A 21,204-nucleotide genomic window follows, 5' to 3' on the forward strand; every position below is an offset into this window, starting at 1 on the left:
TAAAAAAAGAGATAAAAGGAGGGGGATATAAACTGAGAAGGAATGGATGGGAAAAGTCAGAAGAAAACGTTTTGCAAGGGGCTTGTAGGGTTGAAAAAGCTCTATGGAAGGACTTAAATTGTCTTTAAAAATATAATAAGAGAACAGATTGGCATCCTTTCAGATATCGAATAAAAATATATGAAACTAAGTTATAGTTTACCAAGAAAATCCAAATTTTCTGGTATTCTAAAGAGTTTGAGCTATTGTACTCATGGAGGAGGGAAATATCCCTACTTGATTTCCATTAAAAAAACCCTCTAAATCAGCAAAGAAAACAGTGCTTATTTAGTCAAAGTCAAGCTAAGAAAGTAATAGCAATTCCTTGGAATTCACTTTGCTGCAATTCACTATTTATTGGGGGATATTTAAGTTTCTGAAATTTAGGAAGAAATATTGAGGAAACAGCAAAGGTTTGCTGAGCTCTTCCACCTTCCAAGAAGCTGCTGCCAGATGTTCTGAAAAAAAAGACTGACAGACTCATATGCAGAGTCATCACTTTTCTATTCACCCACCTGAACGTGAACTACAATCAGTGACATTTTAATTCAAAAAGTAATTTTTTATGGTGAAGAGATTTTGAACATTCTGCTCTGAAAACCAGTTTGTTTTCACGTCCTTCAACTGAGCTTTTAAAATTTAAGATAAAGTATCTGTCTCTTTGTAAACTTTATTTAGAAGATTTCAGAGAAGGCACAAATTGAATTAATTTAAATATTGGAATAAGTCATCAGTATTTTTTTTTGACATTCTTAATGGCATTTGTCCTGATAATTTTATATTAGAGCTGAACCTGAATTTATGACTGGAGTGACTTTGATGATGCCATTTTAATAAAAATCTTCATGTTTAAATTGAATTAGTGTAGTTTTGAAGGGTAGGTGAAGCTATGAATTAATAGTGGGGAAAGATCTACATTCTCACTCTGTTTATAAGTTTCTCAAAAGCTTCTGGTTAAATCTGTGGGAATCCAGAGGCTCAGCCAAATTGTGTCTTTCAATATTCCATTGAATCTTTCATAATACTTGCCCCCAGATAAGCTTTTTTTTTTTCATTATTCACTTACCTTGGGAAATTTTGCAAATTTCTTCCTTTGTTTCTTGTATCTTAAAAGCTTGTCACGCTCCTGTCCGAGAAAAAAAGAACAAACAATCACTTGAGTTCTGCATATGAAACATATTTATAGAAGGTGTGAAATTTGCAATCAAATTATACGGATAATTTATGGTGCAAATCAGCATATAGCAAAACAAAAAAACAAAACAAAAAATGTGACCATCAGACTTTAGGAACCCAATTTGTCCTTGGTACTCTTAATTTTCTACCACCTTAGAGGAAATTCTGTGGCTTATATCTGTGTTAGTAATTAGAATAAATTATTTTGCTATTTAATATGTAATATCATTAAGTATCTATCGCTAAATAATCCCAGGCAGAACACAGAGAAGCATATATGAAAATCAAAGTCAAATGTGAATGTTGCTTACCATTACACTCTTCACATAGCCGGCAGTTTCTAGAGTCTAGTTTAAAAGAATTAAAAGAAAATGTTAGGGTGCTACAATGGTAATAAAGATTCTGAATATCCCCATTTTCTTTTCATCTACATAATTTTTGGCACATAGTTATTGTGCAATTGGCTTTTGATATAACTTTTAAAGTATTAATTAGATATTTAGATCTGTCTGGATGATCAGCAACAATGCCAGCTGGGAATTCAAAATACAGAAATATCTAAGGTTTAGCAGATGGGATTTCCTCTCCTCCCTACCCAATGGTAACTTGGGATTTAAAGAACTCTAATCCTAAAATTCCATAGCTTTTACCAGGCTATGATTTTTTTTTAAGAAATTTGTGAAAGTTTCATTCAGTTAACAGATAAATTCTTGGTATGTTAGATCATAGTGCCCATGACTTCTTGTACCCAGCATTTAAGGAATTGTGATCAAACATATCTGAGCAACATCAGATTGGGCAGGGCAGAGTAATGTACTGATATATTGTTAATTTCATTTTAATGGAACTCAAGCAAACAAGAAATTGGTGAGGCAATTGACTACATACCCTCCAAATTTTGGAAAATTTCTTGTTCTAAATCTTGTGCAAGCAAGATAAAATTGTCTACTACAATGCCACAAGGGAAGAAAGTAATTTTTATCTCACTATACGAATTCCAAATGTAGAAACATCAGTTAAGTGCTTAATTTTTTTTAGCATGCCCTTTACATTTGCAGTGTGAAGTAAGATACAATAGAACTTTTTTATTTTACTGAATCTGAAAGGTAGATTTTTACCAAGAGAAAGCAGTGATCACATTTACCTTCAATTAATTATATAGTTATAATTAATATAATTATATAGCTCAGAAATTTTGTCTTTTCCACCTGTTTGGATATTACATGAATGATCGAATGAAAGATTTCCAACCTTTTTGCTTAGCACTGCTTAATAACTTTAATCTTATACTGTGTACATTCAACTAAGGTCTTATTTTTCCTCCATCCAAACTCAACCCCCACAGAAGGAGACAGTCTAGCCATTGTCATGCCAAGAAGACAAAAATGTTGGTTACCTTTGAAAGCTCATCTATGATATTCTGCTGTTCCATGATCTGTAACCGCAAAAAGTCAACTTCCCTTTCATCTTGATTTTGATCGAGATCATTTAAAGAACTTGGTCTTCTTATTGTCCTCACTCTTTGCCTCTAAAGGAACAGAACGAACACTGAGAAATTGCTAGAACACTTATTTATTTATTGTAGGAATTTATTTATCTATTACCATACCTGGTGAAACTTGACTGTATATATCTATGGGATTCTCAGTCATCCAGGTCCTGGTTGTCCCAAAGGTGCTTTTTTCAAGCGGCAACTGGACTTTCTGGTTTTTCTTTGAAGACATTTTGTTTCTTGGATGAGAAGCGAAATGCCTTCAAGGAAAAACTAGAAAGTCCAGTTGCCTCTTGAAAAAAGCACCTTTGGGTTCACTGCATATAATTTCCACTACTTTAAATTGGACCCAGTAAGTTACTTCAACAGTTCTTAATTAAATGTGTCAGTGCAATGAGTTTACATATTACACACTTTTATAAAACAATCCTAGAATCACTGGAGGATTTCATTTGTTCTTGTTCTTTTCCTTCTTGTTCCATTTACCTTCTCCACATAATGCATTCTTTATTTTAACCAAATTGAGTAGGATGGAATGTGCTCATAATCATTTTTAATAGTGTTCGCCTTACTTTTTACATTTAAAAATTGAAGTTGTTCTGTTTCAATTCAGAGTTGAAAACTGAATTGGTTTGAGGAGTTCAGATTGTCAACAAAATTTTACATAGCAATAATATTTTGCTCAAAGGTGTTTTTAATTGAAAATTCAGAACTTATCACTAATGGACTGTGTAGTGCAGGGGTTGCCAACCTTTTGGACCTCAGGGACCACCAAACTCATAACTTTAAATCCCGTGGACCAGAGACCCTGGGAAAATCCCAAAAAAAGTCTTCAGGAAAATTCCCCACCCCGTTTTCCTACCAATTGATCATTCTTTCTTTGGGATCACAGGATACCATCTCCAGATCTGATCTCAGGGGAAGAGAGAGGGAGAGAGAGAGAGACTTTTGGCTTCATGCCAGAAAAGCAGGAGAAGCAGCAGAAGTCTTTCTCTCCCCAAACTCCGCCAGAAATGAGTCTTTATGAGATTTGTCATGCTGGTGCAGCCTCTTGGAGCAGGATGCCTTGCAGGGTCCCAAAGACTCATTTCTGGTGGAGTTTGGGGAGAGAGGCAAAAAAGACTTTGCTGCCTACTTCAAACGCGCCCGTGCAACCAAAGAAGAAGAAGAAGAAAGAAAGCGGAAAGAAGCAGCCTGGTGGCCAGGCGAGGCACGTGGGGTATGTGGGGCAAATTCCCCCCCTCTGCCCTTTCCCCCCTCCCCTCACTACCTTGTGTGGTTCGCAATGCAAGTGACGCAAGTCTTGTGTTCCCACACAGCCTGGATTAATTACTTAGGAGTGACATTTCTCTGTGGACCACCAAAATTTTCGCGTCTTTAATATTTATTTTATTTATTTTTTTTTTTATTTTTTTTTTTTTTTTTTATTTTTTTTTTTTTTTTTAATTTTTTTTAAAACATGACCACCAGTGAGTCCCGGGTCCCCGGCCCACTGGTTGGTGACCACTGGTGTAGTGAACTTATATTCATTTGTACAAGAACTTACCATTTCTAAGTTCTCTTGTGTTACGAATTTGAGTTTGTTTTCCATACGACGTAAGGTGTGGGACAAGTCCTCATTTTTCCTACTTAGACGTTTATTTTTGTCAAGCAGTGGTTTGTACTGGCTCTCAGCTTCTCTTACACGTTTCACCTGAAAAGTAGAGGAACAAAAATATTTACATGTTTGTGTAAGATTGGCTGACATACAAAATTCAATGCATTTATAGGGTTGCTATTGCTAACCAAGGAGTCTTAATTTTATTTAAGGACCTACATGGCAGTCTCATATAATGACTCTATATGGCTCACAACAATCAATTAAAATGCGGTTAAAAACAAATAGTAATTCTTCCAGGTGCCAGACCAAAATCCTTGCAGCTCAACCACCATTTTACCCCAATCAATTCTTGGGGGAAAAGCTAGGTCTTCACAACTCTCTGGAAAGGGAATCCCTTAAATCTCAGGAGGGAGGCTGTTCCAAAACAACCACAATTCTTTGAACATATGGAAGATACCTATAAGAGTTTGGATTAAGTTGTTCTTCTATTTGAGTTCCTAAAGTGCTTTTTCAAAAGGCAGCTAAACTTTGTTTTCCCCTTCAAGGCTTTAAACTTCTTATCCAAGAAGCTTCTTCAGTTCTCTAGGATGAGAAATGAAATGTCTTCGAGGAAAAACAAAGTCCAGTTGCCTTTTGATAAAGTACCTTTGTGAAAACCATGACCTGGATGACTGAGAATCTCCATAGAGTTCTATTTGAGTGTTCCCACTTTCTACTCTTGTTCTACATCCCTTTGCCATCAGAAACACCATTTGCCTTTTTCAGCAGAGGTCTGCTTACATTTCTTTTTGTGAGTCTTCAACCTTACTCAGCCTGGCACTCTGCATTATCATAGCTACTGTAGTTGGGCATTTCAACCTGATTTCATCTGGAGGAAGTTAAGTTGAGGAAAAACTGCTCTGAATGACAATTATTGATATTTCACCAAGCTTTTTCATTTTCCTCATGATCCTATGGAAGGTTGTAATGGTTTGATTCAGCTCTTAGAATTTTTTTTTAAGCTTATCTGGATTTTCTCTAGGTTTTTGCTCCATATGGTCTTTTTCATTGTTACTAAAAGTCTCTGTTTCAGGTAGTTTGTAATTGGATTTAGGGGTGTTATTGATTAAAATATTACATACTTCCCCAAAAGATATTTAAATCCTATTTTGCACCCTTCTGGTTGGATAGAGACAGTTGCAATCAATTTGGAGTGAGGAAATAATACCTCTTTCCAAGTTTCCTCTATTGCTCTGTGGCAAATTAACTGAAAACTATGATCAAGCCATCATTACACAGGGTAGATTTGCATGTAACATTTCTTTCAGGTTGTATGCTGTGGCAAAAACTAGATTATTGTGTTACTAGCTATGTGTACATGAACATATCGATTCATGGGCAAAAGCTTCTATACTCGTTTGAATTTTTTTTAACATAAATATTCTAAAAATTACAATACAAGTGACCACTGAATCATTAGCAGTTAGATTGTAACTTGATGCACCCTCACATCAGCCTTTCCTGATCTGTTTCCCACCAGATGTGTTGGACTGCTGCAAATAACATCTGCTCTGAAAATTGCATAGTTTTTTTAAATAGTATATTCACAGAAAGGCTGCCTTATACTGTTTTCAAACCCAATATATATTAGCAAATTCAAATGTACACATTTAGGCTTATGTTTTCAGTTTTTCAAAGCATACAATCAATGAAAAGATACATTGAAATAATCCCAAAATGTTTAATTGTACCTATCCTTCCTTCCTTCCTTCCTTCCTTCCTTCCTTCCTTCCTTCCTTCCTTCCTTCCTTCCTTCCTTCCTTCCTAACTTCCTTCCTTCCTTCCTGCTAGGTGTTTGGAGAAGCAGAGATAGTTTGCACAACCTATTTTACAGAAATGGCTTTACTTGCTTCCTGAGACAGAACTCATAATTGTATGCAAAACAATCTATGATCTACATACTTAATTATGAATTTGGGTGATATAGGAATACCAACATTAGCATTTGAAAGATGTTATCCCGCTATTTTTAGAATGAAATATGTTGGGGAAAATATTCAGCTGCACGGCTAAAATTTCACTAAGAAATGAGAGAAAGTTTTGCAGCTGCCTCCTCTACTAAATGAATCCCACACATAGTCCCAGATCTAGCTACAGATCTGCTGCTTTAATGACCTCTATAAATGCATTCTGTCTCCCCCGTCCATATGCCACTATGGCTTATTGCATTAGCTCTATGAAAAATAAACCTTACCCCCACAGATGCCATTAACTAGCCTTTAAATGGAATTTTATTCAGATACGGGAAGAGAATGTCATCTGTGTAATTTGTCAGTTTGAAGAGAGTTGCATTAAGGAATGGTTGGCTGGATGTAAATGTATTTAACTAGCTCAAGTTGTGGCTGCACATTGAAAAAGTCAATGAAACAAACCACAGCAATTGAGATTATATCTCAACAACATCATTATTCCTTTCCTCTGCTGGATGATTAAAACTATACGAAGAACAGTAGCAGAAATTGGGAATGTCTAGTTTAATTAAAAGAAGGACTGGGGTGGCATGATAGCAGTATTTCAATATACAAGGGGCTGCCCCAAAGAAGAGGAGGGGTCAGCCTGTTCTCCAAAGTACCTAAAGCAGGACAAGAAGCAACGGATGGAAACTAATCAAGGAGAGAAGCAACTTAGAACTAAAGATAAATTTCCTGACAGTGAGAACAATTAATCAATGGGATGACTTGCCTTCAGAAGTTGTGGGTGTTCCAATACTGGAAGTTTTTAAGAAGAGATTGGACAATCATTTGTCAGAAATGTTATAGCATTTTCTGCTTTAGCAGGGAGATCTTCTAGTCCAACTCTGTATTCTGTTTCCTGTGTCCACCCACTCCCAAATTCGAAATTGCTTTATAAAATAAGTATGAACTTGCCATCCCCAAATATGGTTTTTTGAACATTTTATAACTCTGTCTCAGTGAATAATTGGTTAAATTAATTCAAGTGTCAATTTATTGCAAAAGTTCATTTTTTAACCTCTTTTGACAGGCAACTGGCAAATCACGATTAAATCATATATACCTAAATGAACAGTCCAGTTAGAATGTATTATATTAAAGAAGTGATAATTAGAAGATAATTTCTTTTTTAAAAAAATTACCAATTTAGATATCAAAGGATGAATGATGGCATCCAAATCAGATACAGCATAGAATCTGTGTATTAAGTCTCTTACTAGTGGCCTCACCCAATGATTGGGAAAGAGATCAAGTAAGATTCAAAGAGTCAAATTTTCCCATCCCATCCCAGTCCTTCAATAAGTCATCTACTATCCACATGGCAGAAGCATAGTTGATAATATTCATAGGCTTGCTTTTTCATGCATTTTTTCCTCTTCATCTCTTTTTCTTGGAGGACAAAATATACAAAACACCTTAACTGGAATATGCTTTTTCCCCCTACCAACCAACTGATTGAGTGGAGTTACTTTCACCCTAGGAATAACTGTGTCTGTTTAAATTTACCCTTCCTGGGGTTAGGACACTTGGTCAATGGTCAACTTGTTGTGCTTCCACAGTGTATTAACACCTTCATTAATTTAGTCAAAAAGAAACCAGAAGCCTGGAAGCATCTTTTCAGACTAACAACTTTTATTAAAAGACATAAGCACAACAAAATCTTATACCTTTTCATAAAATGCATTAATTTAAGAAGATGCTACCCAAATCCTCCTAATTTTTGACTTCCAGAGCCAAGAGACTAACTTGGCTTTTCTCCTACATATCTATAGTTAGCCAAATAGGATTTTCTTTAAAATAAAAAATAAAAATACACAATTTCTTACAAGTTCATTTCGTTCTTCTGAGAGTAATGCATTCCGATCTTCAAGTTTCCTGATGATGGCACTTAATTCGGCTATTTTAAGTTGGAAACGCCGAGCATCCCTTTCGTCCAACTGCTGTTCCTAAAACAAAAAACAACTGCAAATAACTGTTCAACGAGGAAAGCTTTTTTAGAACTTTCTACCAATTCCCATCTTCTTCCTTGTCAGATTCCATCCATTACTAATTCTAAAAATCTTTACCTTAATACTAAAAGATAAAACTAACAGAAATTAAGAAAGGAACTATTATGCAAGAGAAGAGGCAAATGAAAACAAAATGTGTAAATAAATGCAGACTCACAAGTGTTGCTTTGGAAATGTGAAATAAATGATTGAGAATTACTACAGTGTTTCATATTTATGCCACTGTTGAATTGAGAACTTTAGATGAGCCTTGTATCATTTTCCTATGATAATATATTTATTAATACTGACATATAATGTGTACTAAGTGTGTGCAACAAACCACTGTATCCATTTGGCTCCCATGGAACTGTGAATTTAACAGAGCACTGACATGGGTAACTTAAATATAGATATAAGAATAGGCAATTTCATTTATTTTGAGCAAAAAGCAATTTAGTTATAATAACATTTCCTTCCTGTTTTTCCTATTTACAGTAGTAGCAATTTTAATTTACTTTACTTGGAAAGTTTACTTCAAGCAAACATGAGCATCTACAGACCAAAGAAACTCAATAGGGCTAGGATTCTTCATTCAACAGGTGCAGGAGAGGCTTTGAACACAGGCGAGACAATATCTATGTTTATGTTTTTGAAAAAAAATCTATTGGTCAAACTAAGCAGCAATACAAAGGAAATCTTGATGAGAGTCAACAAAGAAAAGTTTAGCAAACATGATGGAAAAAATCTGTAGTTAGCAAATTAACAGAGAAGCTGGAAGAGGTATAGTTGGTATAGTTACATCAAAAGCCAAGATAAAAGGTGAATTTAGATTGAATGGTGTAAGAAATTTTAAAGTATGGAAGAAAAAGCATATTAGTTGGCACCTCATTTATTTTCTAGAGTCTAGAACATTGACTAACATCAAAAGCACAATCAATCCATCAGGATTAGTCATGAGATTTAAGACATCGTTTTGCCATCTTGTTTCTTTTTCACAGATATTTGTAGGCCTCCATAAAAACTAGCAGACAGCTATTAATAGGTTAATTAATTAATGTTTGTGTTGTGAGTCTCACAATGTCAAACTAGGCACACATTCAAGATAAGGTACAGTTGCTTAAAAAAAGCAAGTAGTTAATTTTTGTAATCAGCTGGCAAAATAAAAGCAAAACCAGAAACCCAAGACGTCATCTGACTACATTTGAGCTGGGTTTCCTCAACCCTACTTGCTTTTAAAACAAACAAGCAATCAAGCAAACAAACAAATCAAAATCAATGTTGTTGGTCTGGGCAATCACTCATCAAGATTTTGGCACAATTTGTGGTTTTAGGGAAAACTACTAGAAAGTGCTTACAGGACTTCCTGAGTGATCTGAAGTGTCTCCTGCACCACTTGGATGAGGAACTTCCCGCTTGGGGCTACTCAGATGCCGGTCAGCCTCTCTGAGCTGGGACAGCTGTTCATCTAGAGCCTCCTTTTGGAGTTGAAGTCTCTGAGTATGCCCAGTTTGAATCCCTAACTCTTTTTCCAGCATGTAGACTGCTCTGTCTTTAAATTTGATCTCCTCCATCTACAAGGAGAATAAAATACAATCACATACAGTACAGTTCTTCAGTTGCCATGGAAACTGGCAGCATCCTGGCTTTGGGAATATGTTAGATTACAGAAAGCGGTGAACAAACACTGGATTCAGTTCTATAGATTTAAAATCCATTATTATTGGTAAGCAGAATCAGGTTTGGGAATGCTGCAATAAAAGTCTTTTGACAGAGGTATAATTCTTCTCCATCATCATCATCATCATCATCATCATCATCATCATCATCATCATCATCATAACACAGTCACCAAAGTGATTCATTGGAACATCTGTAAAAATGATCATATGCCAGTAATGAAACACAGTACAGTAATGAAACATGTGGTAACATATAGTTGAAAAAGGAGTCAAGAAGGAACAGATTATGGGATTTCTGAATAGAAACTGATTAAGTCTGGGCTCATAACACACCAAATTTAACTGTGGTTGAAAAGAAAGTGTAGATAATTGATGAGGCAATTTCAGGAGAAAGTAGAAAGAAGACAAAGAATTGGAGATCATAAAGTGTCAAAATCTGGAAAACCAAAATAAAATAGAATAGAATTCTTTATTTGCCAAGTGTGATTGGACACACAAGGAATTTGTCTTTGGTGCATAAGATTTTGGCATAAACCTGCTGTGGTGGACCCTAAGGTTATTGTCACATCTGGTATCATACCCAAAAAATCTTGGATAAGCACTTTGTGCTTTTAAAAAATTTTCATGTGTCAATTACAAAAGGCCACAATGGCTTGAATCTGCACATATACTATGCCAATATATTATGGCATGCTAGGTTCTTGGGAAGAATTGATACCTATGAAGGCCAACATTAGGTAAAGAACTGGAAATTATGATTTCACATTGTTGTGTAAATAACAACAACAACATCTGGCTGACTGCGTGACCTATAGTAATACATATATACAATGCTTTCCATTTGGAATGTGTTAAGTAAGGAAAATAATTTATGCTTTAAGCTGAAACTTGGTTCATTACTGAGAGCAGAAGACTATATTTTTCTCTTATTTTTTTCTGTATAAATAGTATTACCCAACCTGGTGTCTTCCTGTTGTATTGGGCCAAATCTTAAAATCTTCACCAATCTGAGTGTGGCTGGACACTAATGTGGACTGTAAATCAACAGATATTTTGTATACCAGATTTAGGAAGGCTGATTTTGGAATGATAGTTAGAAGAAGACTTAAACATTCATTATTTTGAGGAAAGCAATAATTTAGGGGTTGAATGATGAATTTGGCCTTTGATTGGTATTCTGGGAAGAATTCTAAAAAAAAAAAAAGGCAGGACCAGAGCAAAAACATCATTTTGCTTAAACTTATGTGAGTTACTAAAAGTTACTAAAATTATGTAAGTTACTAAAATTTAATACAGATGCAGTAATATTTTAGTCATACATTTAATGGTTTATTTTCTATCACATTAAACATAAAAATTGGAACTTCCAAATGAATTTTGTCTAAGCTTTGGAGTCACATCTTCATTTTATGTTCCTTGATCTAATACAATCCCATATTTGATACAAAACTTCAATAGCTACAACATATCCAACAGATTCCAGCCCTTTTGGAAGTTCTTCAAGGGTCTCATAAATTCTAATATAAAACGATTTTCATTTGTCAGTATCTTAAACCCAGAAGATTCTTACCCTATTCTCTGGATAGCAAAACAGAATTTTCTCCTAAAAAGATACTGTAGAGTATATAGTCTGGTGTCTATAGTAGGTACTGAAAAATATTGAGGCAGCCAACTGTGGCTTCAAAATAGTGAAACAACATACATGATATTTTTTCTCTAGGACTAATTAGTTAAGAGCAGCCTCCAAATCTAGTTTTTCTAGCTTTGGATAAAAGGGATTACAAACTAAAGAGGCAGTAGCGAAAGCTAAATTTAAACCCAATTAAGTTGGTTTGAACAGTGTAAAGACAGTTTGATATGTTTATGAATGCTGGTGAAGCCCATGCAAACTGTGTCTGTTGATGGAAAAGTACTGATTAAGGGGTCAAGATATAAGGGCAATTCATCCTGAAATTTGGGAAGCCATTCAACAGTGACATTTTTACTTGGACAAATTTCATTTTTTCTGCTAGTTCCTTTTCCCTTCATGTGTAATATACTGAACAGGTGAAATGCAAGCAAAACATGATTTTTTAAAAATAGAGGTCTTTGACAGATGTTTTTTGGGCGGTAGTGGTAATAGCGGTGGAAATTGCATGCATGCACTATGAAATGCCTCTAGGCTATGCTGTCTTTGTGATTTTGTTTGAACATACCTGTCGGTCTTCACAAACAGGAAACACAATGAAATGAACTAATTCTACTTTATTGTAAGGTTACATTAACAGAATCTTGCAAGTCTGAATGTACAAATGTCCCATTATCTCCTGAGAACAGTCTCTTCTGAGTCTCTTTCTCCATCCATTTTGTGGCTCTGGGCTATGGCCTCTCTTATCAGATAATTCCCTAGGCAATATGTCTTCCCCATCTCCCCATCTCATTACCACATACCATTACATTATCCTAGAGAAAACATCAGCCATAAAACATCATTCAGTCAGTACATTCCAAGCAAATACACAGAAGAATAGGGAAGGATAATTTATTTTCACATCTATGATGTAACTAAACTGTAATTGCACTACTTCCTCAAGCATACATTTCTTAGACCACATTAAAATCCTATCCACACATATATACCCACACATATATAAATGTACATTTAGGTTGCCCTGTTACAAGCTCTCCCTTTTGTCATTTCCCATTAAACACATTAAAAAGCTCTATCATAGCTATACTTATAAAGAGGATTTTTTTAAAAAAAAAAGAAGATTGCTACATTTCTATTTATTCAACATGCCTTCCCCTTTAATAGAAATGCATATCCAAAAATAAAAAATAAACCAAAAAGTTTCAGTTAATGCCATTGCTTCTTATTAATATTTTCATTTCTGCAAAGAAAAATAGGATTGTATATTTTGTACAGCCATAACAAAACAATAATAACCATAGCAAAACAACATAAGACATTTTCCATGGTTACTACAGGATGACTATTAAAAGGATTATTTAAAACAACGACAGCGCAAATTAAAAAAGTTATATTATATAGAGAGCTCATTAGAAAAATGATATAAAGACATAAAGATATACCAATACAAAAAACACATTCAAGCAAACACATATCTTGCAACATATTTGCTCCATACAAGCAGCAAGACAAAGAAGACGTATAATGAAAAAAACAACTCACTGGGAGGGCTGCATCAGTGTTCAGGTGTAATTCCCCCCCAAAACTATCCCACACCTTTCATTCATCGCTGTAGAAGGCAATGCTCTCTGTCTCTTGCCTTGCTTAGAATTTTTACCACCTACTTTCAGTAAAAAGGCCTACTTGTGAAAGAGACTCAATGAATATACATGAGAGTAATAACCAATCCTCTTTAAGGAAATGCCTTGCTTAACAGCATGGCTACTTCCACTTTGCATTTAGCAGGTTGCTACTAACAAGACTGCATTTTAATTAACTTGCCAGCCCTACTGCTGCCAATTATGGAAACATTGTGCTATGAAATATGGGGTTTTCCTTCCCTCCTGTCTCTCTTTCTCTCTCCAGTCTGTTCCATCTTCACTACTTTTTTTTTTTTTTAAATTCAGCTGGCTTTCAGAGGCATGGCTATTATTTATCAGTCTGCATTAAAATCAGCACATAATTTGTAATGCTGTGTCAGTTGCTTATAGCAAAATGGTCTTCATTAGCATTGTTAATAGTGTATACTAGCAGAAACTGCAGAAAAGCAAAGGCTATATTTTTAATATGTAACATCTCTGTACAAAACAAAAGATCAAATGTTTCCTGGGCACAGCTATTAGAAAATCCATCTCTGGTCATTGACTAATATATAGCTTCCTCATTTTCTGCAGGAAAAATTCTAATGGAGTATATCAGGAAGTAGCATCAGAAGTTTGTCTTTCAAAGACCTTATCGTATATATTTTAGTTGGTTATTAATAAAGGAATAACTAAGATTCTGAGACAGTAGACCATGTTAGCCAATGTGTCAGCGTGTCCCTGGTTTGAGATGATAGAAGCTGCAGTCCATCTGTCTGGAAGTAATCATGTTGGGAAAACTGGCAATATGTCATTTAGAAGGCATCTTACCATATGAGACAAGATTCAAATAATAATTGATTTATCTAGCTGTCTATTTATTGAAAGAGCCCTCAAATAATTCTTATTTTGTAGCAATGGCTTGAAATCTTTTGCAAATCCTGAAGATGGAACTGGGTCTTTGATGCGACAAGGGGTGGGATTCAAATTTTTTAACAACTGGTTCTGTGGGTATGGCTTAGGTGGTGGACGTGTCTTGGTGGTCATGTGACTGGGTGGACATGGCTTGGTGGTCATGTTATTGGCTGGATGTGGCCAACTCAATATTACTCACACCGAGGCACTCATCTCCTCGCCTGGCCTCTCATGACTGTGGGGATGCTGCAACAGTCGTAAGTGTGAAAAATGGTCACAAGTCACTTTTTTCAGTGCCATTGTAACTTTGAATGGTCACTCCACACAAGCAAAGTACCAGCAAAGGAGGGAAAAATAACTCCAGAGAAGTTCCTGAGACAGGAAGTCTAGTCCTGCCAAGAATGTAATAAGGGTTAATGGAGAGCCAGTTTCTGTAAGCAACACCAGAAAGTTTCCTTCCTGCCTTCCTTACAGGATTAGGCCAATAATTTCTTCTAATAACCGGTTCTCCGAACTGCTTAGAATGTTAACAACCGGTTCTAGTGAATAGGTGTGAACTGGTAGAATCCCACCCCTGGATGCGACCAACTGACCACACCAGTACACAAGACATAGATAAGCTAAAGAGGACAAGACACTTCTATGGAAGACCTGCTGATGATGTTACTTAGCCTGGTAACAAGAGGTTTGGGAGCTAAATGGCAAGTTCAAAGAGCAAACCACTGCCAAAATCTAAAACCCGAGCTATAAGTATTTTCTATTATTTCAATATTGGGTTACAGGGCATCCCCCCAACCAAATTTTCTAAGCATGCATATATTTTCTAAGCATATATTATAAGTGATAAATCTCAGTCTACTAGTGTAGATTCATCTTGGTAAACTGGGCTATATTACAATTTAAAGACAGAGCTGCACATCTGGAAATGTATCTTAGTTTCTGGGTTCTTTGTGACCATGTGAGTTTGTATGTCTGTGTGAAAGAGGATGGATGGTAATATTTCAGGTTTGTGGCAGCATTGAGGGATTGTACCCAATGTTCCCCAAACCCTGACCTTAGCATTGTATGGACATTATAATAGGTATGAGAATCTGATGTGACAGCCCCATTCCTCATTAAGATGTTTGCAATAAGTTACAGTCTTGTGTTAAATGTTTTGGGGTTACCTGACACATCAATTATTTTTCTCCTGATATGAAGCACCAAGTGATATTATACAATCTTCCCATGCTCCCAATAAAGTTTAATTGTATGGGACTCAGTTTGCACAGTTCAATCAAACCTGTCATTTCATAAATTTCCTCTGGTGGTTTCCTTGCATGGCAGATTCCCTTGTGGACACGGGTGAATTTTGCTCTTTAAATTTTTGACCTAGTGCTCTAGAATAATGGCAGACCAATTTAATGCTGCTTCTGATCAGGAAACAGGAATTAAGGAGAAAGTAGGGTTGGTTTCAGCAGTGGCTGATGAAATAATAAATAAAAAGTATTGTGTGACAATTCATTATTTAGACTTACCTAATACTTCACTTAATATTTGTAGTAAATAACTGAAAATAAATGGATCTCTTGTGAAGGACATGTATTTTGTTTTTTATGTTTTATTTTTATTTTTTGCTTTGATCAATTCCTAATTTGTGTCTGGATGTTGTATGGAAGAAAGAAGCAATAGAAATAAGATGATGCATGTGATATGATTGTATGTGGTACTAAACTGAAAGGAAATATCTTCAAAGTCATAATTTCTTTTTTATTTTTTCCCCAAATGTATTATGCATAGTAGGAACTTTTTTCCAGAATATGCAAAGTAGAATAAGATCAAGAGCTTTGATAAGACATATTTGACAGCTGCATTAAAGTATGATCAAAAAGTATATATTCATTGCAAAAGCACATATTCAGTACAAAATAGAATGTGAAGAAATTGTTTTAAATTCTGCTAAATCCAGCAGGGAAAAAAATATTTTGATTAATTATAGTTAAAAATAGAAAATTCCTGGCAATCCCTACCTGTTTAATATATTGTTCAATCATATGTTTTATGATTTAATGAATTAAATCTACAATAATTCAGTAGCAAGTTAATTAACATGTGCTGTCTGGATGACATGAGAAAGAGAAAACATTACAAATAATTACTACATCATATGAATTGCTTATCTGTTTTTTTCTGTGGCATTAATCTAAAATGCCAAAATATATCAACATACAATCAAACTCACTTCTCTATACAATTTACAAAGATGAAAGTGATCCAAGATTTATGACTGAATTGGGTCATTCATATAAACATGAAATGTCACCCACTTGCCTGATTAGTAAACTGATATTTTATCTAATAGATTGCATTTCTCCAGGGGAATGTTAGCTGTAACACTTTCCTCATGTGCCCTGTTGGCCTTTACCATTTTCCTAAATTTGTCTGATCGGAATATTCTAAATTCACAGAAAAGTGATGAGACAAAATCATTTTCCCTATCAGTTCTCATGAAATTTGACTAAAGAGAGTTATCTTTGAATTTGAATTTGCTAACTAGAGCATACAAAACTTTTGCCAGACCAATACTCGAATACAGCTCATCAGTTTGGAATCTGCACTGCATATTGGACATTAATACAATCGAGTGAGTCCAGAAGTATTTCACGAGAAGAGCACTACACTCCTCTGCTCGCAACAGAATACCATATATCATCAGGCTTGAGATTTTAGATACAGATACAGATAATCAGAGTTGGAAGGGACCTTGTAGGTCATCTAGTCCAACCCCCCGCCCAAGCAGGAGACCCTACACCATTTCTGACAAATGGCAGTCCAATCTCTTCTTGAAAGTCTCAACTGACGGTGCTCCCACAACTTCCGAGGGCAAACTGTTCCATTGGTTGATTGTTCTCACTGTCAGAAAGTTTCTCCTTGTTTCCAGGTTAAATCTCTCCTTGTTCAGTTTCCATCCATTATTCCTTGTCTGGCCTACAGGAGCTTTAGAAAATAGCTTGACCCCTTCCTCCCTGTGGCAGCCCCTCAAATATTGGAAGACCACTATCATGTCTCCCCTGGTCCTTCTCTTTACTAGACTAGCCAAGCCCAGTTCCTGCAACCGTTCATTGTATGTTTTAGCCTCCAGTCCCCTAATCATCCTGGTTGCTATTCTCTGTACTTTTTCTAGAGTCTCAACATCTTTTTTATAATGTGGTGACCAAAACTGGATGCAGTACTCTAAGTGTGGTCTTACTAAGGCTTTATAGAGTGGTATTAGTACTTCCCTTGATCTTGACTGTATCCCTCTGTTAATACAACTTAGGATTGCATTAACTTTTTTGGTGGCTGCTGCACACTGCTGGCTCATATTTAGCTGGTTGTCCACTAAGACTCCAAGATCCCTCTCACAGTTACTGTTATTGAGCCTGGTTTCACCCAGTCTATATACTTTTGGTTTTTCTTGCCTAAGTGTAGGACTTTACTTTTCTCTATATTGAATTTCACTTTATTAGATATGGCCCAGTGTTCTAGTCTGTCAAGATCCATCTGGATCTTGAGCCTATCTTCTTGGGTGTTAGCTATTCCTGCCAGCTTAGTATCATCTGCAAATTTGGTAAGTTCCCCTTCTATTTCCTCATCTAAGTTGTTAATGAAGATATTGAAGAGTACTGGGCCTAAGACAGAACCTTGTGGCACCCCACTGCTTATTTTCCTTCATGTAGACTTAGACCCATTAAGGATTACTCGTTGAGTACGGTTTGGCAGCCAGTTGTGAATCCATCTAGTGGTGGTGCTATCTATTCCACTTTTTTCTAGCTTACTAAGAAGTAGGTTGTGGTCTACTTTATCGAATGCCTTGCTGAAATCTAAATATATTATGTCCACAGTATTTTGCTGGTCTACTAATTTAGTCACTGTGTTGAAGAATGAAATAAGATTGGTTTGGCATGGTCTGTCTTTAACAAACTCGTGCTGGCTGCTAGTTATTACTTTACTTGTTTCTAGATGTTGGCAGATCTGTTTTTTTATTATTTTTTCCAGTATCTTCCCGGGTATTGATGTTAGGCTGATTGGTCTATAGTTTCCTGGGTCTGTTTTTTTTCCTTTTTTGAAGATGGGAACCACATCAGCTCTTTTCCAGTCTGGTAGTTCCCCAGTACTCCAGGATTTTTGAAAGATATGGTGCAGTGATTCTGAGATGACCTCTGCCAGCTCCTTTAAAACTCTGGGATGTAATCCATCAGGCCCCGGTGATTTGTTTTCATCAAGATCAGACAGGTGTTCTCTTAATGTTTTTTTTTGCTTATTTTAACTTTTATTTCTGGTCTGTCTTTTACAGTTATATTTTTGGGTTACAGTTATATTTTTGGGTTGAACAATCTTGGGCTTGGACAACCTTGAACTACGCCACCTATGGTTATACTTAAGTGTAGCACACAAAATTATCTGCTACAATGTCCTACCAGTCAATAACTACTTCAGCTTCAACCACAACAATACAAGAGTACACAACAGGTACAAACTCAATGTAAATCACTTCAAACTCGATTGCAGAAAGTACAACTTCAACAACAGAGTGGTCAATGCCTGGAATGCACAACCTGACTCTGTTGTTACATCCTCTAACCCCCACTCCTTTAACCTCAAGTAACCACTATTGACCTCATCCCATTCCTAAGAGGTCTGTAAGGGGCGTGCATAAGTGCACCATCGTGCCTACCGTCCCTGTCCTTTTGTCCCCATACCTATTTCCTGTATTCTTACTCACGTTTATACTTATACCTATTATCTTGTAAGCGATTGACAAATCAAATAAATAAATAAAAATAAAAACAATATTTTTTTCCAGAAGAACATATTGGTGACATTCCCTTGTGTGCAGAAGTTTTGCACTTGCTTAGTTACAAGGTGCCAAGGGTAAAAGAGGTGAACAAATTTTCTGCCTTCCTGGGCTTTAATTAACTGCTAAAGCAGAAAGTGTTGAGTGAAGTCTTCCCATTGGGCTATTTCTCAGATTGGAAGCTTGGGCTCTCAGAGAAGTTTCTGAATTAGGGAAGTCTCTATAAAGAAAGGAGCAAATTTAGCAAGAGAATCTCTAACATTTCATGACAAAAGAGTAAGCTGCAAAAACAGAAAGAGGCAAAGGTGTGCAAAATATTTAATACACAAAACATTTATATGAAACATGTACTTCTCAGCAGAGAGGTCTCAGTGGGGAAAAAAAAATACCAAGGAGCTTTTTTGTGCCTTTAATTGCCCAATATCATAGAATCATAGAGTTGACAATACCTTAGAAGAGATCTAGTCCAATCCCCTTCACACTGTACCATTCCTGCTACATATCCAACCAACTCACTTCCCCTCTTCCCATTCCTCCCCTCCCCTTAGCTGCCTCAACTTCAAACAGGAGGAGGAGAGGGAGGAGGAGGAGGAGGAGGAGGAGGAGGAGGAATTCAGTTTGGCTTCATATATCTTTCAAACTCCTCTAAAACTCAAGATATCCAAAATATTCTAGTCTGTGTTCTGCTGAACTACAGTCCTCCCAAAAAGGTTTAGCAAACTGACACTGTCAACTCTTTGAAGTAGACCAGAAAAGAAGATAAAACTTTACTGAAAAGTTACAGTAACCTAATCTTGCAAGATTGAAAGAATTTGTTGCTTCCCTTATTTTCCAGAAAAGCAAGGAGGGTGTTTTTTGAAACTCTTCCTACTCCCTTTCTGTTTTTCTGGGCTTTTGCACGACCGCTGTTAGGCTGCAGCTCTTACTCCTGTCTCTCAAGGTCATCCCCACATACCCCAAAATGCTTGATTCATGTTCAAAACAAAATACATTTTCTGTTTCTGCTACTCCTAAAGAGAAGTTCAAAAGGAATTCTCAAGCAGGTTGAGAACTAGAAAACAAAACTAATTTTAAAAAAGGAAAAAAGCTTTGGAGAAGAGAGATTTCAACACAACATTAAACTACTGTATATAAAGTTTCTGCATTGCCATCTATGAAAATCTTTGTCAGGGGACCAACACACACGGGTAGCTATGAGATTAAAGAATGATGTTTTTCCTGATAGAGATACTTTTTATATGGAACTTTGGGGATTAAACAATTGTAAGCCACTAATATATACGTATATATGTTTTATTCCACTACAAGGCAAAAGACTGTTACACGGGACAGATTCAATAACACTGTATAATAAGAGCTAAAGTCTCACTTTAGAATTTCCAAATTTATCTAATCTCATACTTATCCTGAAACATATAATTACTTGTGTGATTGTACAGTCTTTGCACATGGAGACATTTTTAAATACAATACTTTATGAAATCAACGCCAGACCTGCAGTTACAAAAGTTTCATTGGGAAAAGATGAAATATTTGGAGATGGTTTAGGGACACAGTGTCCCATACCAACACTAGGAGATTATCATATTGGTCACAAAGCAAACTCTTCTCTATATTAGGTGACAATACTTAACCAACTCTGGCTAATCTTGAAAAGTCAAGCAAGGCTTTTGGACTTAATACTTTAATGAGAGACTTCCAGCATTTCCCATTAGTTTTATGCTAATGTTGGAAAAAACATATTTTTGAAAAAAGACAATGGCAAACCACTTCCAAGAAAACAACATGTGCTCCAGGGGTGGGATTCAAATTTTTAAACAACCAGTTCTGTGGGTATGGCTAGGTAGGTGTGGCTAGGTGGGCGTGGCCAGTCCGAACTGGTAGAATCCCACCTCTGATGTGCTTTTATATTTATCAGGAGGTGAACCGCACACAATTGAGACTTTCATTTTACCAAACTCAACAAAATGAAGCATTTCAGGTACAAATTGTGGATTATTTTGATTTGTAAACTGCTTAATGTCATGCAAATGTGATGGGCAGTATAGAAATAGGATAAATTATACCAATGACACAGAAACAATTTCTACTACTTATTAATGAGAATTAATAAGTAGTTTAATGAGAACAACATTAATCGTTGCTGAAGAAATGCTCCTACTGACTTTACATCCCGGCCACTCTAATCCATTAAAACTACATAGCAATATTCATCAATATACATTTTTCTGCTATCTTGAAAGATACAGCTATAGT

At 35.9% G+C, this 21,204-nt stretch overlaps 1 protein-coding gene across 22 annotated transcripts in view; it reads right to left on the reverse strand.

The window, feature by feature from the left end:
• Positions 1 to 21,204, reverse strand: part of JAKMIP3 (Janus kinase and microtubule interacting protein 3) — a 100,664-nt gene that overhangs the window by 26,991 nt on the left and 52,469 nt on the right. For 11 of the 22 annotated variants that reach the window (XM_087964272.1, XM_087964271.1, XM_087964278.1 and 8 more), the window contains 6 exons: positions 9,645 to 9,860; positions 8,125 to 8,244; positions 4,254 to 4,400; positions 2,612 to 2,743; positions 1,527 to 1,562; positions 1,106 to 1,165 (listed from right to left, as the gene is read on the reverse strand). In XM_087964272.1, the coding sequence (XP_087820398.1) occupies positions 1,106 to 1,165; positions 1,527 to 1,562; positions 2,612 to 2,743; positions 4,254 to 4,400; positions 8,125 to 8,244; positions 9,645 to 9,860 (711 nt within the window). The remainder of the gene's footprint in view (positions 1 to 1,105; positions 1,166 to 1,526; positions 1,563 to 2,611; positions 2,744 to 4,253; positions 4,401 to 8,124; positions 8,245 to 9,644; positions 9,861 to 21,204) is intronic. The other 11 variants (XM_087964287.1, XM_087964288.1, XM_087964286.1 and 8 more) reach the window with 3 other exon arrangements.

This window comes from Notechis scutatus, chromosome 4, assembly GCF_049901735.1.
Source record: "Notechis scutatus isolate UNSWTSFEM ecotype Mainland chromosome 4, rNotScu1.2, whole genome shotgun sequence".
Lineage (NCBI taxonomy): Eukaryota > Metazoa > Chordata > Lepidosauria > Squamata > Elapidae > Notechis > Notechis scutatus.